At 44.9% G+C, this 18,368-nt stretch overlaps 1 protein-coding gene across 8 annotated transcripts in view; it reads right to left on the reverse strand.

The window, feature by feature from the left end:
• Positions 1-18,368, reverse strand: part of ARHGAP44 (Rho GTPase activating protein 44) — a 155,004-nt gene that overhangs the window by 30,513 nt on the left and 106,123 nt on the right. For all 8 annotated transcript variants that reach the window (XM_090291900.1, XM_090291893.1, XM_090291894.1 and 5 more), the window contains exons 8-12: positions 11,914-11,982; positions 10,112-10,193; positions 9,527-9,654; positions 5,468-5,579; positions 4,950-5,031 (exon numbers count right to left, since the gene is read on the reverse strand). In XM_090291900.1, the coding sequence (XP_090148026.1) occupies positions 4,950-5,031; positions 5,468-5,579; positions 9,527-9,654; positions 10,112-10,193; positions 11,914-11,982 (473 nt within the window). The remainder of the gene's footprint in view (positions 1-4,949; positions 5,032-5,467; positions 5,580-9,526; positions 9,655-10,111; positions 10,194-11,913; positions 11,983-18,368) is intronic.

The raw sequence follows: 18,368 nt of genomic DNA on the forward strand, positions 1-18,368 counted from the left end.
GAGCAGTCATGACTGCTGGCTGCTTTTCCTCGGCTTGTCAGAGAGGCCTCTCAGAGGTTACTTTAAGATGGAGCCCAAATAACCAGAAGCAGTCCTGGGGCAAAGGTTTTGGGGACCATGGCATTGGAGAGAATGGCCGGTGCAAAGGTGAGGGCTCGTCCATCCTGTGGAAGGTCCTGTGACTGACTGGAGCTTCAGTCCTTCCCACATCCTCCATCAGGTACCTCTCGGGCTCTGGACCACCTGAATCTCTATTCTGCGACTCCAGCATGGAAGCACTTAATTTACATGGCTTGCCAAGTCGTGCCCTTTGAGTTACAGGCCACCTCGCGCTGTCCTGGCGATCCCTAACTGCTGTTCCTGCTGCTTCCCTGGCTCGCCCTCCGGCGCCTGGACAGCCTGCCCATGGCAGGGCCAGCGGTGTATTGCATGTCTGTCTGACATGCAATCCCGTTAGGGTTAGCGTAGCTCTTCAGGGAGATTCAGCTTCATCAAAGGTCAATGGTTATCAGCTTAACAGTTTTGAAACAAGGAGCCCAGGCCAATTAAACCAGAATCTCTGGGAAAAAAGGTCCGGGCATTGATATCCTTTAAAAGCTTCCCAGGAGACTGATATACACAGAGGGCTGGAAGTGGCTCTTCTCAGCCAAATTACTTTCTTTAGAGGCTATAACCTTAAAGGCAGCCTCTATAATCCCAGGGGTGTTTAAGGCATCACATGCATAGCCTCCAGGGACAGAAATAAGTTACTGCATTTCCCTGGTTGCAAGACACTGAGCTCTGAGGCATCAGGATCATTATTTCCTATTTACATTGGAAACCCACCTTTACCAATGAGGTGGGAAGAACTTCCAGTCAAGAAGGCAGCGTAGGTAAAACAGTACCCACCTCCTCACACAACTATGCGGAGATAACAACTAAACCACAAAACAGCCATCATTCAGAACCATCAGAAACTGAGCTGCATGGAAGTCCTACAATTAGGGAACTAAAGAAGAAGCCACACTGAGACCAGTAGGAGGGGTGGAGACAGGGACAGGCTGGTGCCACACCCACATGGGGCAGATAAAAATTCTGAGGGATATCTCTGGAGCAAGGGGGTCCAAGCCCCACACCAGATCCCCCAGGCCAGGGTTCCAGTGCCAGGAAGGTAAGTCTCCATAATACCTGGCTGTAAAAACCAGTGGGATCAAGGCTGTGGAAGACAAACTTCTGGAGTCCCAAGCGGTTCCTTTTCAAGGGTCTGCGCATAGACTTACTTGCTCTCACTCCCTCTGAGCTCCCGCACAGGGGCAGCAGATCGAAAGGCACCAGAAACATCCGGGGAGGAACTGAAGTGTCCAGCATCAGGATAAGAGCTGGAGGGCAGCTTTCTCCCAGATGGAAGAGCGGACACAGGCCATTGTTCCCTGTTTGAGCCCTCGCCCCACAGAGCCACAGAGCCACAGAGCCAGCAGGCAGGCACCACATCTCAGACCCCACCGACCTGGCTCACACTGTTTGCCCCACCCTGGTGATTCCCTGACACCCCGCCTCACACAACTTTCAGGCCCACCCAAGCTGTTTTCAGTGGCTTTTCCATACAAATGGGTTGTCTCGGCCCATGTTTCAGATTTTCCTATATTCATTCAAACAAGCAGCATCTGGCCTCAGCCAGCCTTGGTTCACAACTCAGCCTCACTTGGACATCTCTAAGCCCAGCACAAGTAGCAGATATCTGCAGATCACTTTGTAGCTTATGCTGTGTGACTCTGGACATAATATAGGTGGTGGCTGACCTTGGATGTACCAACAGCAATCAAGGCTCAACTACAACAGGAGGGTATACACAGCCCACATGGTGGGCGCACCTTGAGTACCCAGCTTGGGTGACAGGGGAGGCTGTGCCACTAGACCCTACCGGACACCCACTACATTGGGCCACACTACCAAGCCTGGAAGACACAGCAGCTCTACCTAATATATAGGAAAAAACACAGGGAGGCTGTCAAAATGAGGAGACAAAAAAATAGGACCCAAATGAGAGAACAGATCAAAATTCAAGAAAAAGAGCTAAACAAAATGGAAACAAGCAATCTGGTTATAAAGATGCTCAATAAACTTAGTGAGCACCTCAACAGCATTAAAAATACCCAGTCAGAAATAAAGGATACACTAATTTAAATAAAGAATTTACAGGAAATCAGCAGTAGAATGGATGAATCCAAGAATCAAATCAGTGTTTTGGAACATAAGGAAGCAAAAAAAAAACCTAATCAGAACAACAAGAAGAAAAAAGAATTCAAAAAATGAGGATAGGTTAAGAAGCCTCTGGGACAACTTCAAGCATACCGACATTCACATCATGGGGGTTCTGGAAGGAGAGGAGAGAGAGCAAAAAATTGGAAACCTATTTGAAAAAAATAATGACAGAAAACTTCCCTAACTTGGTGAAGGAAATAGACATACAAGTCCAGGAAGCACAGAGAGTCCCAAACAAGAATCCAAGGAGGCCCACACCAAGACACATCATAATTAAAATGCCAAAGGTAAAAGCAAAGAGAGAATCTGAAAAGCAACAAGAGAAAAGCAGTTAGTTACCTACAAGGGAGCTCCCATAAGACTGTCAGCTGATTCTCAGAAGAAACTTGGCAGGCCAGAAGGGACTGGCAAGAAATAAAGTGATGAAAACCAAGAACCTACAACTAGAATCATTCTCTCCAGCAAAGCTACCATTTAGAACCAAAGAACATATAAAGAGTTTCCCAGTCAAGAAAAAGCTAAATGAGTTCATCACCAGCAAACCAGTATTATATGAAATGTTAAAGGGTCTTCTTTAAGAAGATAGAAATATGAACAATAAAATGGCTATTAATACACATGTCAACAATTGAATCTAAAAAATGAAATAAACAAACAAGCAGAACAGGAACAATCATAGGTACAGAGAGCATTTTGATGGTTGCCAGATGGGAGGGGTGTTGGTGGATAGCCAAAAAAGGTGAAGGGTTTAACTAGTACAAATAGATAATTACAGAATAGTCATGGGGATATAACGTACAGCAGAGGGAATAGCCAAAGAACACATATGCATGACCCATGGACATGGATAAGGGTGGGGGATTGCCTAAGGGAGTGGGGGCTGCTGGGTGGAGGGGGGGCAAAATATGAAAAATTGGGACAACTGTAACAGCATACACAATAAAATATAATTTAAAAAAACAAATGAGGCAGGAGGATCTCTCAGAGAGATCCTGAAACAGGAGGCTGTCCTCCCCTTCTTTAACTTTATATCACCAAGGCCACTGAGATGTTCAGTATCTAAAAGGGACAGTTTCCATCAGAGGACATTTGCTCACTTACCGTCATCCCCAGGACCACAGTGCTGTTCTAGAGAGGCCTTGAGGGCCATGGTTAAGCACATAGGTTCTGGAGCCAGACTTCTGGATCCAGATCCTCTTTCTGCCATGGATTAGATGGCAAGTAACCTGCCATTCCACACCTGCCCCATGACTCAACTTCCTCACCTGTAACATTGGGGAAATAACACCACCAACTTCATAGTGTCATCATGAAATTAGAGGAGTTAAAACCATGCAATGAGCTTAGAACAATACCAAGTCTCTAAAAAACACTCAACAAATGCTATCACTGATGATTATTAGTGTCATCATGGAACGCAACACGTTCTCCACGATGAGCTATACGAACACCATTTATTCAGCCAGCCTGTTAAAATGCATAACCTCTTTTATGTCAAGAAACAAAACTGTGTGATACAATATGATTGGGATTCCCTTTCCTCTAACTTGACACGCACCGGCCGGCTGCGCTTCCGGGGGGCTGGGTTCTTACTCCGCCCACAGTTCTTACAGAGGCAGACACACACGCCGGTGCTCTTTCTGACACTAAGCTGGCTGCTCCTTGTAGCTCAGCCCCATGGCCAGAGACCTGCAGAGGTCAAGTCCTCTCACAGGCACCTCGCCGAGCCCTGCGCTCACAGCATGCTCTCCCTAGATTCATGTCCTTGTCCTGCTCTGTCTCAGCCACTTACTCTCTGGCACCAGTTCTCCTGTTTCATCACAAGCTGTGCCCATTTACTCACTAAAACCCAGTCCTCCAAATCACAGCATTTACTGAAGACAGTGCTTACTTCCGGCCAACACTAACAGCTGCCTCAGTGAGGAAAGAAGCGGGAATCAGAAAGGAATCCACCCCATGGAGCCACAACAGCTCACTTGGCTGTGGCTTCACTTGCTCCTTCTAGTTCCTCTCTTCCCCGCACATGACGAGGCTCAGAGGTGGTTCCTGTCCCCTCCCTGCAGAGGCTGCTCACTCGGCTCATCTCCAGGAGGTGGAAGTGTGTCCTCTGCTTGGATGTTATGTTTCTATAGTAGTTATTAATTGCTGTTAAAATGTTTATCACTGTTAGGATAAAGACCCTTGTGACCACTCCCTGCCCTGCTCTTCTCCAGAGGGAATCATTACCACCTGTGTGAGCCCTTCCAGAACTTTCTTACATGCATTCACAAATATAGAGAGGCACCCCTAACACTGCATTGTTTTGAGTGGGTTTTTTTTATTTTCACAACAATGGAGTACCATGTGTGTCCTGGTTAACTTGCTTTATTTCATCAATAATAGATCTCCATACCTTTTCACGTAAGCATGAATAGCTCTAGCTATTCTTTAACTACTGCATAGCATGCCAGTGCAGATCTACCACAGTTTACTTAGCCACTCCCACATCCCCATTTGCCATTACCTGGTAAACCTATTCCAGGTAAAGCTGCAATCCACATTCTTGTATATGCCTCTTTGGGTATGTGTACAAGCATGACACATGTTTCTCCATGCTAGATACCAGGCAATGGAGCTGATAGATCACATGTCACATGCTTTCATAATTTCAATACATACTTCCAAATAAACTCCAACCCACAAGACATTCCAAGATGTGGTGTACTCACTTGGAAGCCTGAATCCACTCGTCATAAAGTTCAAAGGTCATGAGAGGTTCTGGCAACTCTCGGAGGTAAGATTTCAAAGCTCCTGGGCATGAATACAATATTGGCTGTGAGCCACTTTGACATGGCAGAGACAAGTTTCCCCAGTCAGCATCACCCATGTGGATCACGTCTAGGGATGCGCTTCCTGACCCAGACAACAAAATCAAATGGTGGCTCCCACGTGAATGGATCCGAGGCTCAGGCATGGCAATGGCGGGTGGGCTGACAATTGTATTGGCCTCCTGCCTCTTATTTTCCACAATTATTTCATCTTCTGTTGGCACAGCGGGGAGATCTTCCCTGAAGCAGTCATAGCAACCAGGCCCCACACTGGGCCCTGAGTGGGCACATCTAACATGTGTCAGGAAGCCACAGGCTCAAGTGTCTGTGACATGTGGCCACACACCCTCCATGCTCACCCCTTCCCTGGGAGCCTCTATGCATAAGGGAACAGCGTGCTAAGGGCTGTGGGTGCCCACCTGCAATTGCATGGGGGTCTGCGGAGTACTCCTGCACATCCACCACACAGCAGTCCAGGGCAGCTTTCAGCTTCTTCAGCTTGGAGGCAGACGGGGCTACTCGGAAGAGTCCCTGCCAAAAGGACAGAGGGTCAGTGGGCAGCCCCGTAACTCAAAGGCACAAAAGCAAACCCAGCAAAGGCAGGAAGTCTACCCACTCCTTTCCTCCAAGCTCTCCTACATGCACTTTCCCAGCACCATTTTTAACGGCATAGCTGCCTGTTTTCTAACTGTTCTTCCACGGCAGGAACTGGGCCTCACGCACTGCTGTGTCCCCAGGGCCTAGTATGGGTGACTCATTGTTCCACCTCAGTGTTTGTTAAAAGAATGAAACCAGGGCACTTAGATTTCTCGTTCTTGTGTATTTAAGATACATTCTGGAGAAGAATTTGACTGACACCTGGTTAGCTTTGGTGGGGGTGGGGGGGACGTGTCTAGGAATTTGGATGTGAAGAGATCTACAGGGTGTGTGTGTGTGTGTGTGTGTGTGTGCGCGCGCGCGCGCTGTGAGGGACAGGGCTGTGAGCGTGTCCTCAGGGGAGGAGAGACGGGTAGTTGTGAGGGAGTGATGCCTCCTTCAGCCCCTCCATGTTCTGTTCTTAAGAGTTATTTTTGAGTCACTGTCATGTTTTCCGAGTGACCCACTCCACCTTGTAGAAGGGAAGTAAACTGTGAAGAGACAGAGAAGAGGAGGACAGGGGTGTGTGCAGAGGTGACAACTGCAGGTCAGAGTTGGAAAGGAACCCCCAGCTCAGACAGGTAGGTCAGATATGGGCTGAAGACCTGCTGGTTTCTGTTTCACCTCAGCTCCTTGCATTCTGTGATGCACCCACAGACTGAGAAACAGGCTGGCAGAACACCCTTTGCTCCTCTCAACACTGATGGCCATTCAGATTTCCAAGTTCCTTTAGAAGAAAATGCTCCTGGCTGAGTTCTGGGCCTGCTAAGATTATTAACTCCCTTCTCAGCACGGGGCGCGGTCTCAGACAGACAGCTCTTTGGCATATATGTGAGGGAGCTCCCGAAACATGCGTGGATTCGTGTGTAAGCGCGCTGCTATGACGAAGAGAGCAGGCGACAGCACACACTAAGGAGGGGTTGGATCCTCATGAACACACGCCGTAGCCGTGGGGAAGAGCAACGGCATTCAGTGACGGCCCGCGCCAAAGAGCAGGAAGTGGAGCCATCAAACACAGCTTCGGATTTCTGACTGTGGAACCTAGAAGGCTGCTGCACTGACATAGGAAAACCAGAAGGAGAGCGTGAGTGGTACCATAGCCAGTGAGTGCAGTTTGGGGGATCAGAGAAAAATCCTCACAGAAATGTCGAAGGGATGGCAGCAAACATGGGCTTGGAGCCCAGAGGAGGGGTGAGGTCCCCAAATCCTCACTGAGGTTGAGGTGAAGTCCAGGAGAGGATGGTGACATCGCAAGAAGGGTTATAGGGAGCAACGGCAGTGTTGGGTGGCACGGACGGGTCATCACGATGTCACGGACAGGGGCAAGGGGCAAGGGGGGGTGCAGTGGGTGCTAGTTGCAAGGATGGGCCCAGCAGTAACATCACATTGGTGATGTGGCCAAGGCAGCTGAGTGAGACCTGGGACTGGGCAATCTGGGGGTCCCTGAGGTCCCCGAGGTCCCCGAGGGCAGGTTTAGCCCGGTGGCAGTGGCGGGAGCAGAAGCGGCAGGGCTGCAGAAAGAGAAACGAGCAGAGCTGAGGGCGCCCAATCAGAAATACTGAGCAGCACTGTAAGGCATTAGGCAGCACGAAAGGCAAAACCGGAGAGCCTAGGAAGGAGTGCGAGGCTGCGGTCGGGCTGGAAGAAGGTTGTTTCTTAGGCCCGGGGAAACCTGAGCACATTTGTTTTAAAGCAAAGAGCTGATGCAAAGCAGGGAAAAGTGCAAGTGAGAGCGTGAAGGTCTGGCCAGAGGCGGCAGGGCCGGAAGAGTCCGCAGACAGGAGGGGAGGTCAAAGAGCATCTGACGCCTGTTCTTCAAAACTAGTTCACACCTACTAGAAATTTAAAGATATGTACTGGTCAACTTTACTTGTACGTAATAATGTTCTAGCTATATTTAAAAACACTCCTTATTTTCTAGAGAAGCTTACTGAAGCATTATAAATGAAATGATACGATGTCTGCGACTGGCTTCAAAGTTCCCAAAGCAGGGGTGGGGGCAGGAAATGGAGGTGCAGGTGAAACAGGGCTGACCATATATGCTAGGTGATGGGGCTGATCGTCTTGTCTTTCAGTGTTTCAGTTTTTCCATAATTAATAAAAAATGGTGGGGAAAGAAAAGGCCCAGTTCCCCTTCCTTTATGAAATTGTCCCTCAGGCATAGTAAAGATCTTTCCGTCTTATGGTTGACGGCACATGTGAAAAATGCCTGGCACTAAAATGTGGTAAAAACCACCTCGTCTCATTCCTTTGCAACAGACAGCATCCAGAGCAGGCCCGACAGAGGGAGCGGCCCACGGGCGTTAGAACAGTTGCTGGCTTCCTTCTCTTCTGAAGTCCTCCCAGTCTGCCTCATGTGACCTAGTGCAACTTAAAGACTATTTTGGATTAATCAGATTTATTTGATAGATGTGCGACTATCTCCCCCAATAAGCTCATAAGCCCCCATCTCACTCTTTTATACTTTGCTCAGTACTAAATGCAGAGCATACCCTAAGTAAATATTGATCAACTGATCAGATCAAAGGAAGGTGGAGTGAAGATTTTAAAACAGCCAACAGAAGAAACCAAAGATAAGTTCTACCTCCCAGGAAAGATTCACACAGTATAAAAACAACAGTCACCAGTTTCGCATAGACCTTTTACACATGTGGCTCTGAAGGACTATTTTTCAATGTCACTATCAATCATATTTTCAGGATCTCTATAAAAGAGTTATGATCAAAAAGTTTAAAAGGTCTACTTTTTATTTTTATTGAATTTATTGAGATGATCTTGGTTAATAAAACTCTATAGGTTTCAGGGGTACAATTCTATAACACATTGTCTGTATATTGTATTGTGCTCACCACCCCAAGTCCAGTCTCCTTCCATCACCATTTGCTCCCCTTTACACTCATATACCTCCACTGTCCTGCCTTACCCTCTTGCTGTTGTCGTGTCTGAGTTTTCTGTTTTCTGAATCCTCCCACCTTCTTTCACCCAGACTCCTACCCCCCTCCCCTCTGACAGCTGTCTGTTCTCTGTATCTATGAGTCTATTTCCATTTTATTTTATTCAGTAGAGTCCACATATGAATGAGATCATACGGTATTTGTCTTTCTCTGACTGGCTTATTTCACTTAGTATAATGCCCTCCAGATCCATTCATACTGTTGCGAAGGGTTAGCTTTTCTTTTCTTTCTTTTTTTATGGCTGAGTAGTATTTCACTGTGTAAATGTACCACAGCTTGTCATCTAGTGGTGGGCACTTGGGCTGCTTCCAAATTTTAGCTGTTGTAAATAATGCTGCAATGAACATAGGGGTGCATATACTCTAAAAGTTCTATTTTTAAAATCAGGGAACTTATGAAGAATAAGGAGGAGGAGGAGGAAGAGGAGGCAGCAGACAATTGCCAAAATCATTTTAAACATGAAGAAAGAATGGCCAGAGTGTGGCTCTAAGTTTCTCATGGTCAGCGGTACTAGTCTCCCCAAAAAGTGAAGGCTCACAGGAGAGAGTAGGACCCATTCGTGTTCAGTAGGAAAGCCACCTCCTCCCGCGTCCCGCACTCCAGCGGCATCATCACATGTGCCTCGGACCCTCCTCCTCCTGCATCCCACACTCCAGCAGCATCATCCCACGCGCCTCGGACCCTCCTCCTCCCGCGTCCCGCACAGTAGCATCATCACACGCACCTCGGACCCACCTCCTTCTGCATCCCGCACTCCAGCAGCATCGTCCCACGTGCCTCGGACCCTCCTCCTCCCGCGTCCCGCACAGTAGTATCATCACACGCGCCTCGGACCCTCCTCCTCCCGCATCCCACACAGTAGCATCATCACACACGCCTCAGACCCACCTCCTCCTGCATCCCGCACTCCAGCAGCATCGTCACACACGCCTCGATGGGGAAGGCAATCTCCCGGCCACTGATCGTAAGGTGTTCTTCCAGGGGCTTCCCGAAGGAAGGCTTCTCCACCCAGGCCTCTGAAGGTGGGGGGTGGGGGAGACGGGTAGCAAGAAGGGAGCCAATGAAAAGGGTTAGTAAAGGTCACTTACGCTGGAATGGTCTTTCCTCTTGTCACACAGATTATCCTAAGACTAAGAAAGCCATGGAGGCTCACGGAGTCTCCATTCCTGCGGTGTTGGGGAGGACTGAGAGGTCTGGGCAGGGCACATGCTAAGCAGCTGCGTCCAGAGCTGCTGGGCTTCATGTTACACACACCCCCGCCCCAGACTCATCCCCTTGAGGAGACAGTGTGTTTGAGCGGGCTTTGCTTCACTGCGACTAGATCAAGGCACCAGCTGGTGAAGTTCAAGGCACTCATCTAAACGTGACCCTTGGGGACAGCATAAGGACGGATAAAAACACGGCATTGGTGGCATCTGGGAAGGCAGGCAGGCAGGCTCCAACCCTCCCCATCCGAGGAAGGTTTGCACTTACCCTGCTGTGCTTTTATCTGAGGCAGCACAGCCTGCAAGAGCGCCAACGACTTCCTGTGGTATTCAGCCTGCACTTCTATTAGCTGGGAAAACACAAGAGCAGGCGTTACCCTTTGCCAGGGCTGGGGGCATGGGCAGCTGTGCCACACGGGCGCTCTGCGTGGAGGTGCTCCCCTGCGTCCTCCTTAGTCTCTGCAGCAACAGAGTCACAGGTGGGAATCCAGGAGGTAGGAGAACCATGAGGGACTTGGGGGGCACACTCCAGAGCTGGAGCCTGCCTTAGAGAGGTTCCGTCACTGCCATCTCACCTTTCTGAGCACCCCTCAAAGCAAAAGGCAACAAAGAGAGGCGAATCAATGGGAAAGTATAAATGAAAAGCACATTTAGAAATCCATGTGCCTAAGAGCTAAATGCCATTAGCCTGTGTGTGCACATACACATCTTGTTTTCTGCAAAGTGGGTTTAAGATATAACTGATCAGAACATTTGTGGCTTGATCTACAATTCTCTTCAACTACTTCAAGTACCTTGGGAGGTAAAATTCCTTTGGTTATAATAACACAGCTCAAAGAATAAATTCCTTCAAGATGTTGTATTTTGACCATCCCACTACTAAAAAATCTGCTGAAATACTGATAAGAGCAGAAGAAAACCCAAGAACAATAGTTACTTCATTGATTTTCTGAACTCCTCCTCCACCCTCAAAACTTGGCTATGTAGGAGGGAAGTGGGATGAATCATTCTTTAAATGTTTGGTGTGGAGGGTAGATATTATCATCTCCAAGGAAAACCAAAATAATTTTTTTTTAAATCAGAATGTTGAAATAAACAAATGACAATTAGGCAGCCTAATCATGCTTGGAATGTCAATAATTTCATTAGTTTTAACAACTCTAAAATTGAGTATTACTTTCACAAATAAAACCAATGGGATATACTTAGAGATACACTACTAGTTTAAAATAAGCTTTCTGAGTTGGAAGGAATGCACATCAGTGCTTCGTGAGGGTAGAAGACACTCCTCCAAATTTCTGGTCCAGAGATGAAAGTGTTGGAAGATGGCTAATAGTTGACACCTATTCTACATACTTATCAAAGCACTGCAAGTATTGCAGATTTCTTCTCCTTTTCCTCTCGTCATCCTCCTTCCTTATCATTCCACCACCTCCCTATGTTTAATGTGTATATTTTTTTCAACTCAGACCCTGGTTCTCTGCTCTTTAAGTCTGCTTTCATGGGTGAGAAGCAGGCAAACAGGTCTGATCAATAATTGTAATCTTGGCAAAAGTCTAGATTAAAAACAGTATGTGCTGGGGAAGGGGCTATCTTCTTCCTGGTTCCTTGTTTATGATACATCAGGGTTTCTCAGCCTTGGCCTTACTTTGGTCTGGAAAACTCTTTTTTGTGGGGGCTGTCCCATGCATGGTAGGATGTTTAGCAGCATCCCTGACCTCTACCCACTAGATGCAAATAACACCTCCCCCAGAGGTGACAGCCAAAATGTCTCCAGACATTGCCAAATGTCCAGTGGCAGAGGGAGCAAAATCACCCCTGACTCAGGACGATGGCCATAAACCACTGTGTTGTAATAACCTTCAGGGATGAGGTTAAGTTTTTTGGGGGGAAGTCATAAAAGGAGAAACAGAGTACAGGACTTATTAACGGGCAGAACAGTCAAACTCCCAGTGTTCCCTGTGATGTGCTCAACCCCGGGATCCCCAGTTCCATGCCCACATGCCTTTCTATCTGTGCCCTGACTCTTGCAAACAGACCTGAAGTAGGCTCACCTTTGTGGACCCTTACCGTTTGGAAGTAGTTTGCATAGTCAATTTCTTTGGCCACAAAACTGTACATGTCAGCTGAGAGCTGGTCCTGTGGGAAGTAAGAAGTGACTTCACAACACGTTGTACAAGGCAACAGAGCGGCTAATGCATGGGTCTGGACATCAGAGAAGAACCTTGGGCATTGGTCAATCTCTTTCTAAATAAAGCTTGACATATTACAACTCTGCATGGACATTTCCACGTCTCCCAACCACGGCTCTAGAGAATGAGTGGGGATGAAAAGGACACCCACGCCAGTGGTTCCCCAGGGATTTTAGCATGTGGGCCACCTCTGGAGCTAGGAAAGCTGGTGTGGGGACCGATGTGCAAATTGCTCCCATACGCCTCTGCAGCCCATCAGCGCCGCACGGTACCCTCCAAGCACAAACTGCGTCCGCTCTCTTCATCCTCTCATTTCCTCTTTGGTTGTTCTGCTGCTTTGCTGTCCCCCATTCTCAATGCTGATTGGTTGATAACAAGCCTGAGACAGAGACAGCAGCATACCAACTTGGAGAAGGCGGGATAAGACGGGTGGGCAGGGGAAGGGCTGCTGATTCAGAACACGTCAAAACCAGGACGCATCCACTTCACACACAAACCTAAACATGTAAACAGCCCTGTGCTTTCCAGTTCTCCATGACATGGGACGATGGCCTGACACTGTGTCTGAATCTGGAATGTGTTCGCTTTAGCAGACAATTTTCAATTCCACACAAATATCCATAAAAGTACAGTTTGAGCAGGATGTAGATTCTGTCACTAACTATATCTCTGAGCACATCACACGTTTGAACTTGTTCGCACAAGTCCTCTGACCTCCCGGCTGGGTGGCCTTGGGTAGGAGATGTTTAGAAGAGATGCTAAGTTGAGAAGAGAAGAGTCTATAATGTCCTGTTTGAGATAAGGGTGAGACCAGCACCAGAAAGCTGACCCCGATACTGAAGGAATTAAAGCAGGCAACCAACTACACGCTTCAGGGAGAGCCCATTTCATGGGCCCTCGGGCACTCGATACCAGCCCGTGACCCTCAGCCCCTCCAGCGGCCAGTTCAGCCCGCCCTCAGTGAGAGCACTGGGACGTGAGGAGCGATCTGTTTCCCTCTCCAGTCCCCTGGCAGGCCGGCCTTGATGGAGGACACCCTTAAAGAGCTCCGTTTGCGGGGCCACAGAAGCAAGGCTCAGAGCTAACGGGAAAGTCTGCTCTCTGGAGAGCTGGAAGCACAGATTAGCCAATGCTATCCTTGGCCCCATGTCGGGTAATGAGGAAAGGGGAAACAGCGAGTTAACATGCAGGTGCCAGGCACAATGTCACATGGGATTCTCATCTTAGGTGTGGAATTCCCAATCTCAGGGGAGTAGTTACCAAGAGTTCAAGGATCTTATCTGTCTGTCCTCCACAATCTCAAAAGCGCTTCTGACAGTAGGGGCCTAATAACTACTTGCTGTGAGAGCAAGTGAAGAAACAGAGGCTCCGCAGGGGGAACTTTCCCTGACAACAAAACGAGCCTGAAGCCCACCGTCTCAGCTCCCTCGCACCAGAGCGCCCCATAACGAATGCTGCTGGAGGCCGCCCGGCCTATCAGAGGCTCAAGAGAACGCCGCTTCGGGGGGCATCGGCCCATCTGCCATCCCACGTCAACACTGTTCAGGAACATGGGTCACCAGCCTGGCAGTCGTAAGGGACATACTTCAAGTCAGGGACAGTTGGAGGGCTGAGGGATAAACATGGCTCTTCAGACAGAGGAGAGGAAGAGACCCCACGAAGGACTAAGTGCCACATCAGACCCATCTTCAATGGCTCAGCAACGAACTTCGTCCACAGGTGAGTTTGGAGCAGTCCGACCCTCTGTGCGTGCCCTCTGAGACGTAAAAGGGTTTTTAAGGGTACAGTTAGATCACTGCCTTACTAAGTAAGCCATAGGGACTCCAAATACTCCACACTGCAAGAAAAGAAGGGGAAACTACAAATAAAATTTCCATTCACCTAATGATCAGTGAATTTTTTTTTATAAAGGGAAAAATAAAGACCTTCATCAATAATCACCAGAGTTAAATATGTATAAAAATCATTTGTTTTCTGATTTTACAACTAATCCACACTCAGAAAAATACAAAGTAAAAAACCATGTTCTCCCACAATCCCAACAGCAGAGATAATGGCTATAAGCTGCGATGTTTGTTTAGTATCTATTTTAAATGGCACATGTTTTATATGATTACTAGGTTTACAAAAAAAGGGACTAGAATGTTTTGTAGCTCATTTACCCCTAGATAAACATGTTTTATAACGGACTTGATATTTAATAAATGGATGAACTATGTTTCTATTGTTGGATATTGTGTTTTTAATTTTTCATATTATAATGACTTTTGAATATGCATCTGTTTATACAAATGTGCACCGATCTCTTGATTATTTCCTTAGGATAAATTCTGCAATTAAAATTAATTCTGATTATATAATTACTTATAGTTAAATTTAGAAATATTAGAAAGATAATAATGAGTTGGGACATCAGATAAAATATTTATACTATGAGAATTAATCCATAAGTATTTTGTTTGTTTTCTACAGTAACTTTTTAATTCTGTTTAACCACACTCAAATTTATAGAGAAAATTTAAATAGTATGTTCTTATTTTGTATTTTGTTTTATCAAGAGGTTAAATTTCTTCTAAATTTATTGTCTATTTATGTCATCCACTGTCAATTTTTTGTTGACATTAAGTACTCATTTAGGAGTCTTCACCTATTTCTTATTTATAAGATTCGTAAGAATTCTTTCGATCGATGAGACCAATGGCTTTATCAATGACTAATACTTTTCCAAATTTCCCATTTATATTTTGATAATACTTATAATGCATTTTGGTCCTTTACTTTTTTTTAATGGCTTTTCCGTGTAGTAGTATCTGTTTTTCTCTTTATGATTTCCTCCTTTGCTAATCTGCTTAAGGGCATCTCAACCCACAGTATAAGCATCCAGGTATATGTGCAGTAGGCAATATGCCATTTAAATCCATTTGGAATTTATTTTGGTACTTGCATCAGATATAGAATTTTTTTTTAAAGAGCTAACCAAATGTCTCAAAATTGTTCATGAATAGAATAGATTATCCTTATAGATTGGAAATGTCACAGATAAAACTTCTCATACACTTGGATTTTGGATTTTCTTCTAATTGGAGTGTCTTTTTTTTTCAACTGTTATGTTCATTTTTAAAAAATAGTACCTAAATTTTAATTATGTAACTTCATAATATATTGTAAGGGACAGCAATTCAAAGCTCTAATAATTCTCCCACATTAACTTAAGAAACCTTTATCACCCTCTGAAGCATTTATTACAATTATATCAATGCACCACCATTCTAATAAAATTAATTTGAGGGAACTCAAATTTTGATAACATTGACCCTTCTCATCTAGGGACATCTCTCAATTTTATAGTCTTCTTTGATTTCCTCATTCCTATTTTATAATTATTTTATATTACATGATATTATTGTAGGATTTTGAATATTTCTGTTGTTAAAAAATTCCCCAAGACATTTCTAAATACTTCTCTCTTAAATACTTTTTCTTGGTTGGAAATATAACCTTGATTTTTATTATTGACTTCTAGTTTCCAGTTTGGCACATAAGGAGTCTAGAAGTCAACATGTTAAGTTACCACTGACAATATGTAAAAAGCTGAACAAACTAAAAAATCACCAATGCTTTTTGCTCCATCAGACATGAAGTCACACGGCAAACCACTGCCCCCCAAAGTGGAGGGGCAGAAGGTGGGTATGAGAATCACAATCTTTCTGGGCACAAACCTTCACAGAAACCAGTGCTGGGCTAGGAACACCTGAACTGTATCTGACAAATTGCTGGAGGTTCAGCGTGGCCCTCTCCAATGGGTAAGAACTCCGGGGATACGCAGCCAGTGAGGTAGAACTCACAGAAACACTGCACCTCCTGGAGCTCTAGAAAGTTCTCACAGTGACTATCAGAGAAAACGCTCCCCTGCTTTCCACAAGGGGAAGGGAAAAGGAACCATTCTGGAATGCACTTGAGCATTATATTCCTCTCAGCAAGGCCAGCCCTCAGGAGACATTACCGCATCTGAGCTTAACCTACTGGGGTTTTACCATAGCCTTACTGATCTGGGTCTAGCCTTCCACACATGGGGGAAGAGAAATACCCAGCTCTAGCCTCCTCAAGCCACCCGGTCCCACCTAGAACAAAACCAAAAACAAAGAAACCCAAGAATCTGAAAATAAAACAACAACAAAAAACAACTGAGATGCACGGGTGAAGTTCACAGCAGGGAACACAGGCTTTCCTAAAAGACTGAGACCCAATTATAGGGCTACAGACACCTCCCACCTCGCATGCCTGCCCCCTCATATGCCTCCCCCTTTGCATGCCTCCCCGCTTGCACACCTCCACCCCTCGCACACCTCCCCCCTTGCACGCCTCCCCGCCTTGCATGCCTCACCACCGCATCACTAAAGGCCTATGTGCCACAGCTTCTTTTTCCCAGCACATCACATCCACCTTCTAGAACTGCAAGGCATACAAAGTGGCAAAAGTGCAGATTAAAGAAATAAAATCAGCATCACCACCAGAGTCAGATACAACAAAAATGTTGAAATGACCAGGCTAGAAATATTTTTTAAAACTATGACTGATATGCTAAGGATTTTAACAAAAGAAGGAGACAATATGCAAGTACAGATGGATAATACAAGTAGAGATATAGAAATTCTAAAAATCAAAAGAAATGTTAGAGATAAAAAATGCCACAACATAAATGGAAACATTAAAAATGTCGTAATGTAAGTGAATGAAGAATGGCTTTGACAGGCTCGTCAGTCAATGGGACATGACTGAGGAAAGAATATCTGAGCTAGAAGATATGGCAATAAAAAACTTTGAAACAAAAACCAAGAGAAAGAAGATGAGAAAAATGAAATACAATATTCAAGACCTGTGGGACAACTTAAAAATGTGTAACATATGAATGGTAGAAATACTAGAAGAAAGAGAAGAAAGGAAGGAACAGAAGCAATATTTGAAGAACTAATGAGTAAGAATTTCCCCCAAACTGATGTCAGACATGAAACCACAGATCCAGGAAGGTCACAGAACACCAGGCAGGATAAATGCCCCAGACAGTACACATAGGCATATTATATTCAAACTTCAGAAAATCAAAATGAAAAAGAAAGAAAGAAAGAAAGAGAGAAAGAAAGAAAGAAAGGGAAGAAAGAAAGAAAGGAAGGAAGGAAGGAGGAAAAAGAAAAGATCTTGGAAGAAACAACAGGGGTAAAAATGTAATACCTGTAGAACAGCAAAGATAAGAATTACATCTGATTTCTCCTCAGAAACCATGCAAGGAAGAAGAGAGAGAAGTGGAATACTTAAACTGTTAAGATTAAAAAAAAAAAAATCTTCACCCTGAAAAATTATTCTTCAAAAGTTCTTTAAAGACTTTCTCAGACTAACAAAAATTGATGGAATTTGTTGCCAGTAGACCCTACTTGCAAGAAATGTTAAAAGAAGTTCTTCAGAGAGAAGGAAAATGATATAGGTCAAAAACATAGATCTACATAAAGAAAGAAAAAACATCAGAGAAAGAACAAGTAAAGGTAAAATAACTTTTTATTTTTCTTACCCTTAATTGATCTAACAGATAAGTTTGTTCAAAATAATAACAACAATGTATGTATATATGTGTACACATATACACATCTACGCTATGTATGCTTATGTATAAGTGAAATGGATAGAATTAGACATAGTTTGTTACTAAAAGGTACCTGCATTATGTGAAGCAGAACAGTGTAACTCAAAAGTGGAACTGGATTAGTTGTAAATGTATATTGCAAACTCTAGGACAACAATTAAAAAGGTAAAAAAATATATATTTGGAAGGCTAAGAAAGGAGAAAAAAACAGAATCATACAAAATGAGACCTCAAAAGACAGAAACTGTGTAGAAGACAAAAGCAGTAGCAAAGAACAAAGGCAACAAGTAGAAAACTAACAAATATGATAGATATTAATCCAACTATATCAATAATCTCTTAAATATCAATTGTCTAAATGCACCAGTGAAAAGACAAATTGTCAAAGTAGATTAAAAAAAGACCTGTGGCTCAGCAAATTGAATGCCAGCCTGTGAACTGAAAGGTTGCCAGTTCGATTCCCAGTTGGGGCACATGCCTGGTTTGTAGGTCCGGTTCCTAGTTGGGGGAGTGAGAGAGACAACTGATAGGTGTTTCTCTCACACATCAATGTTTCTCTCCCTTTCTTTCTCCCTCCCTTCCCCTCTCTCTAAAAATAAATAAATAAAGCTTTAAAAAAAGACCCAAGTATATCTTATCTATAAGAAACTCAGTTTAAATATAAAGATACATATCATAATCTAGATACTAAGTATCAA

This window comes from Furipterus horrens, unplaced genomic scaffold (genome assembly GCF_987537825.1).
Source record: "Furipterus horrens unplaced genomic scaffold, mFurHor1.1.pri manual_scaffold_11, whole genome shotgun sequence".
Lineage (NCBI taxonomy): Eukaryota > Metazoa > Chordata > Mammalia > Chiroptera > Furipteridae > Furipterus > Furipterus horrens.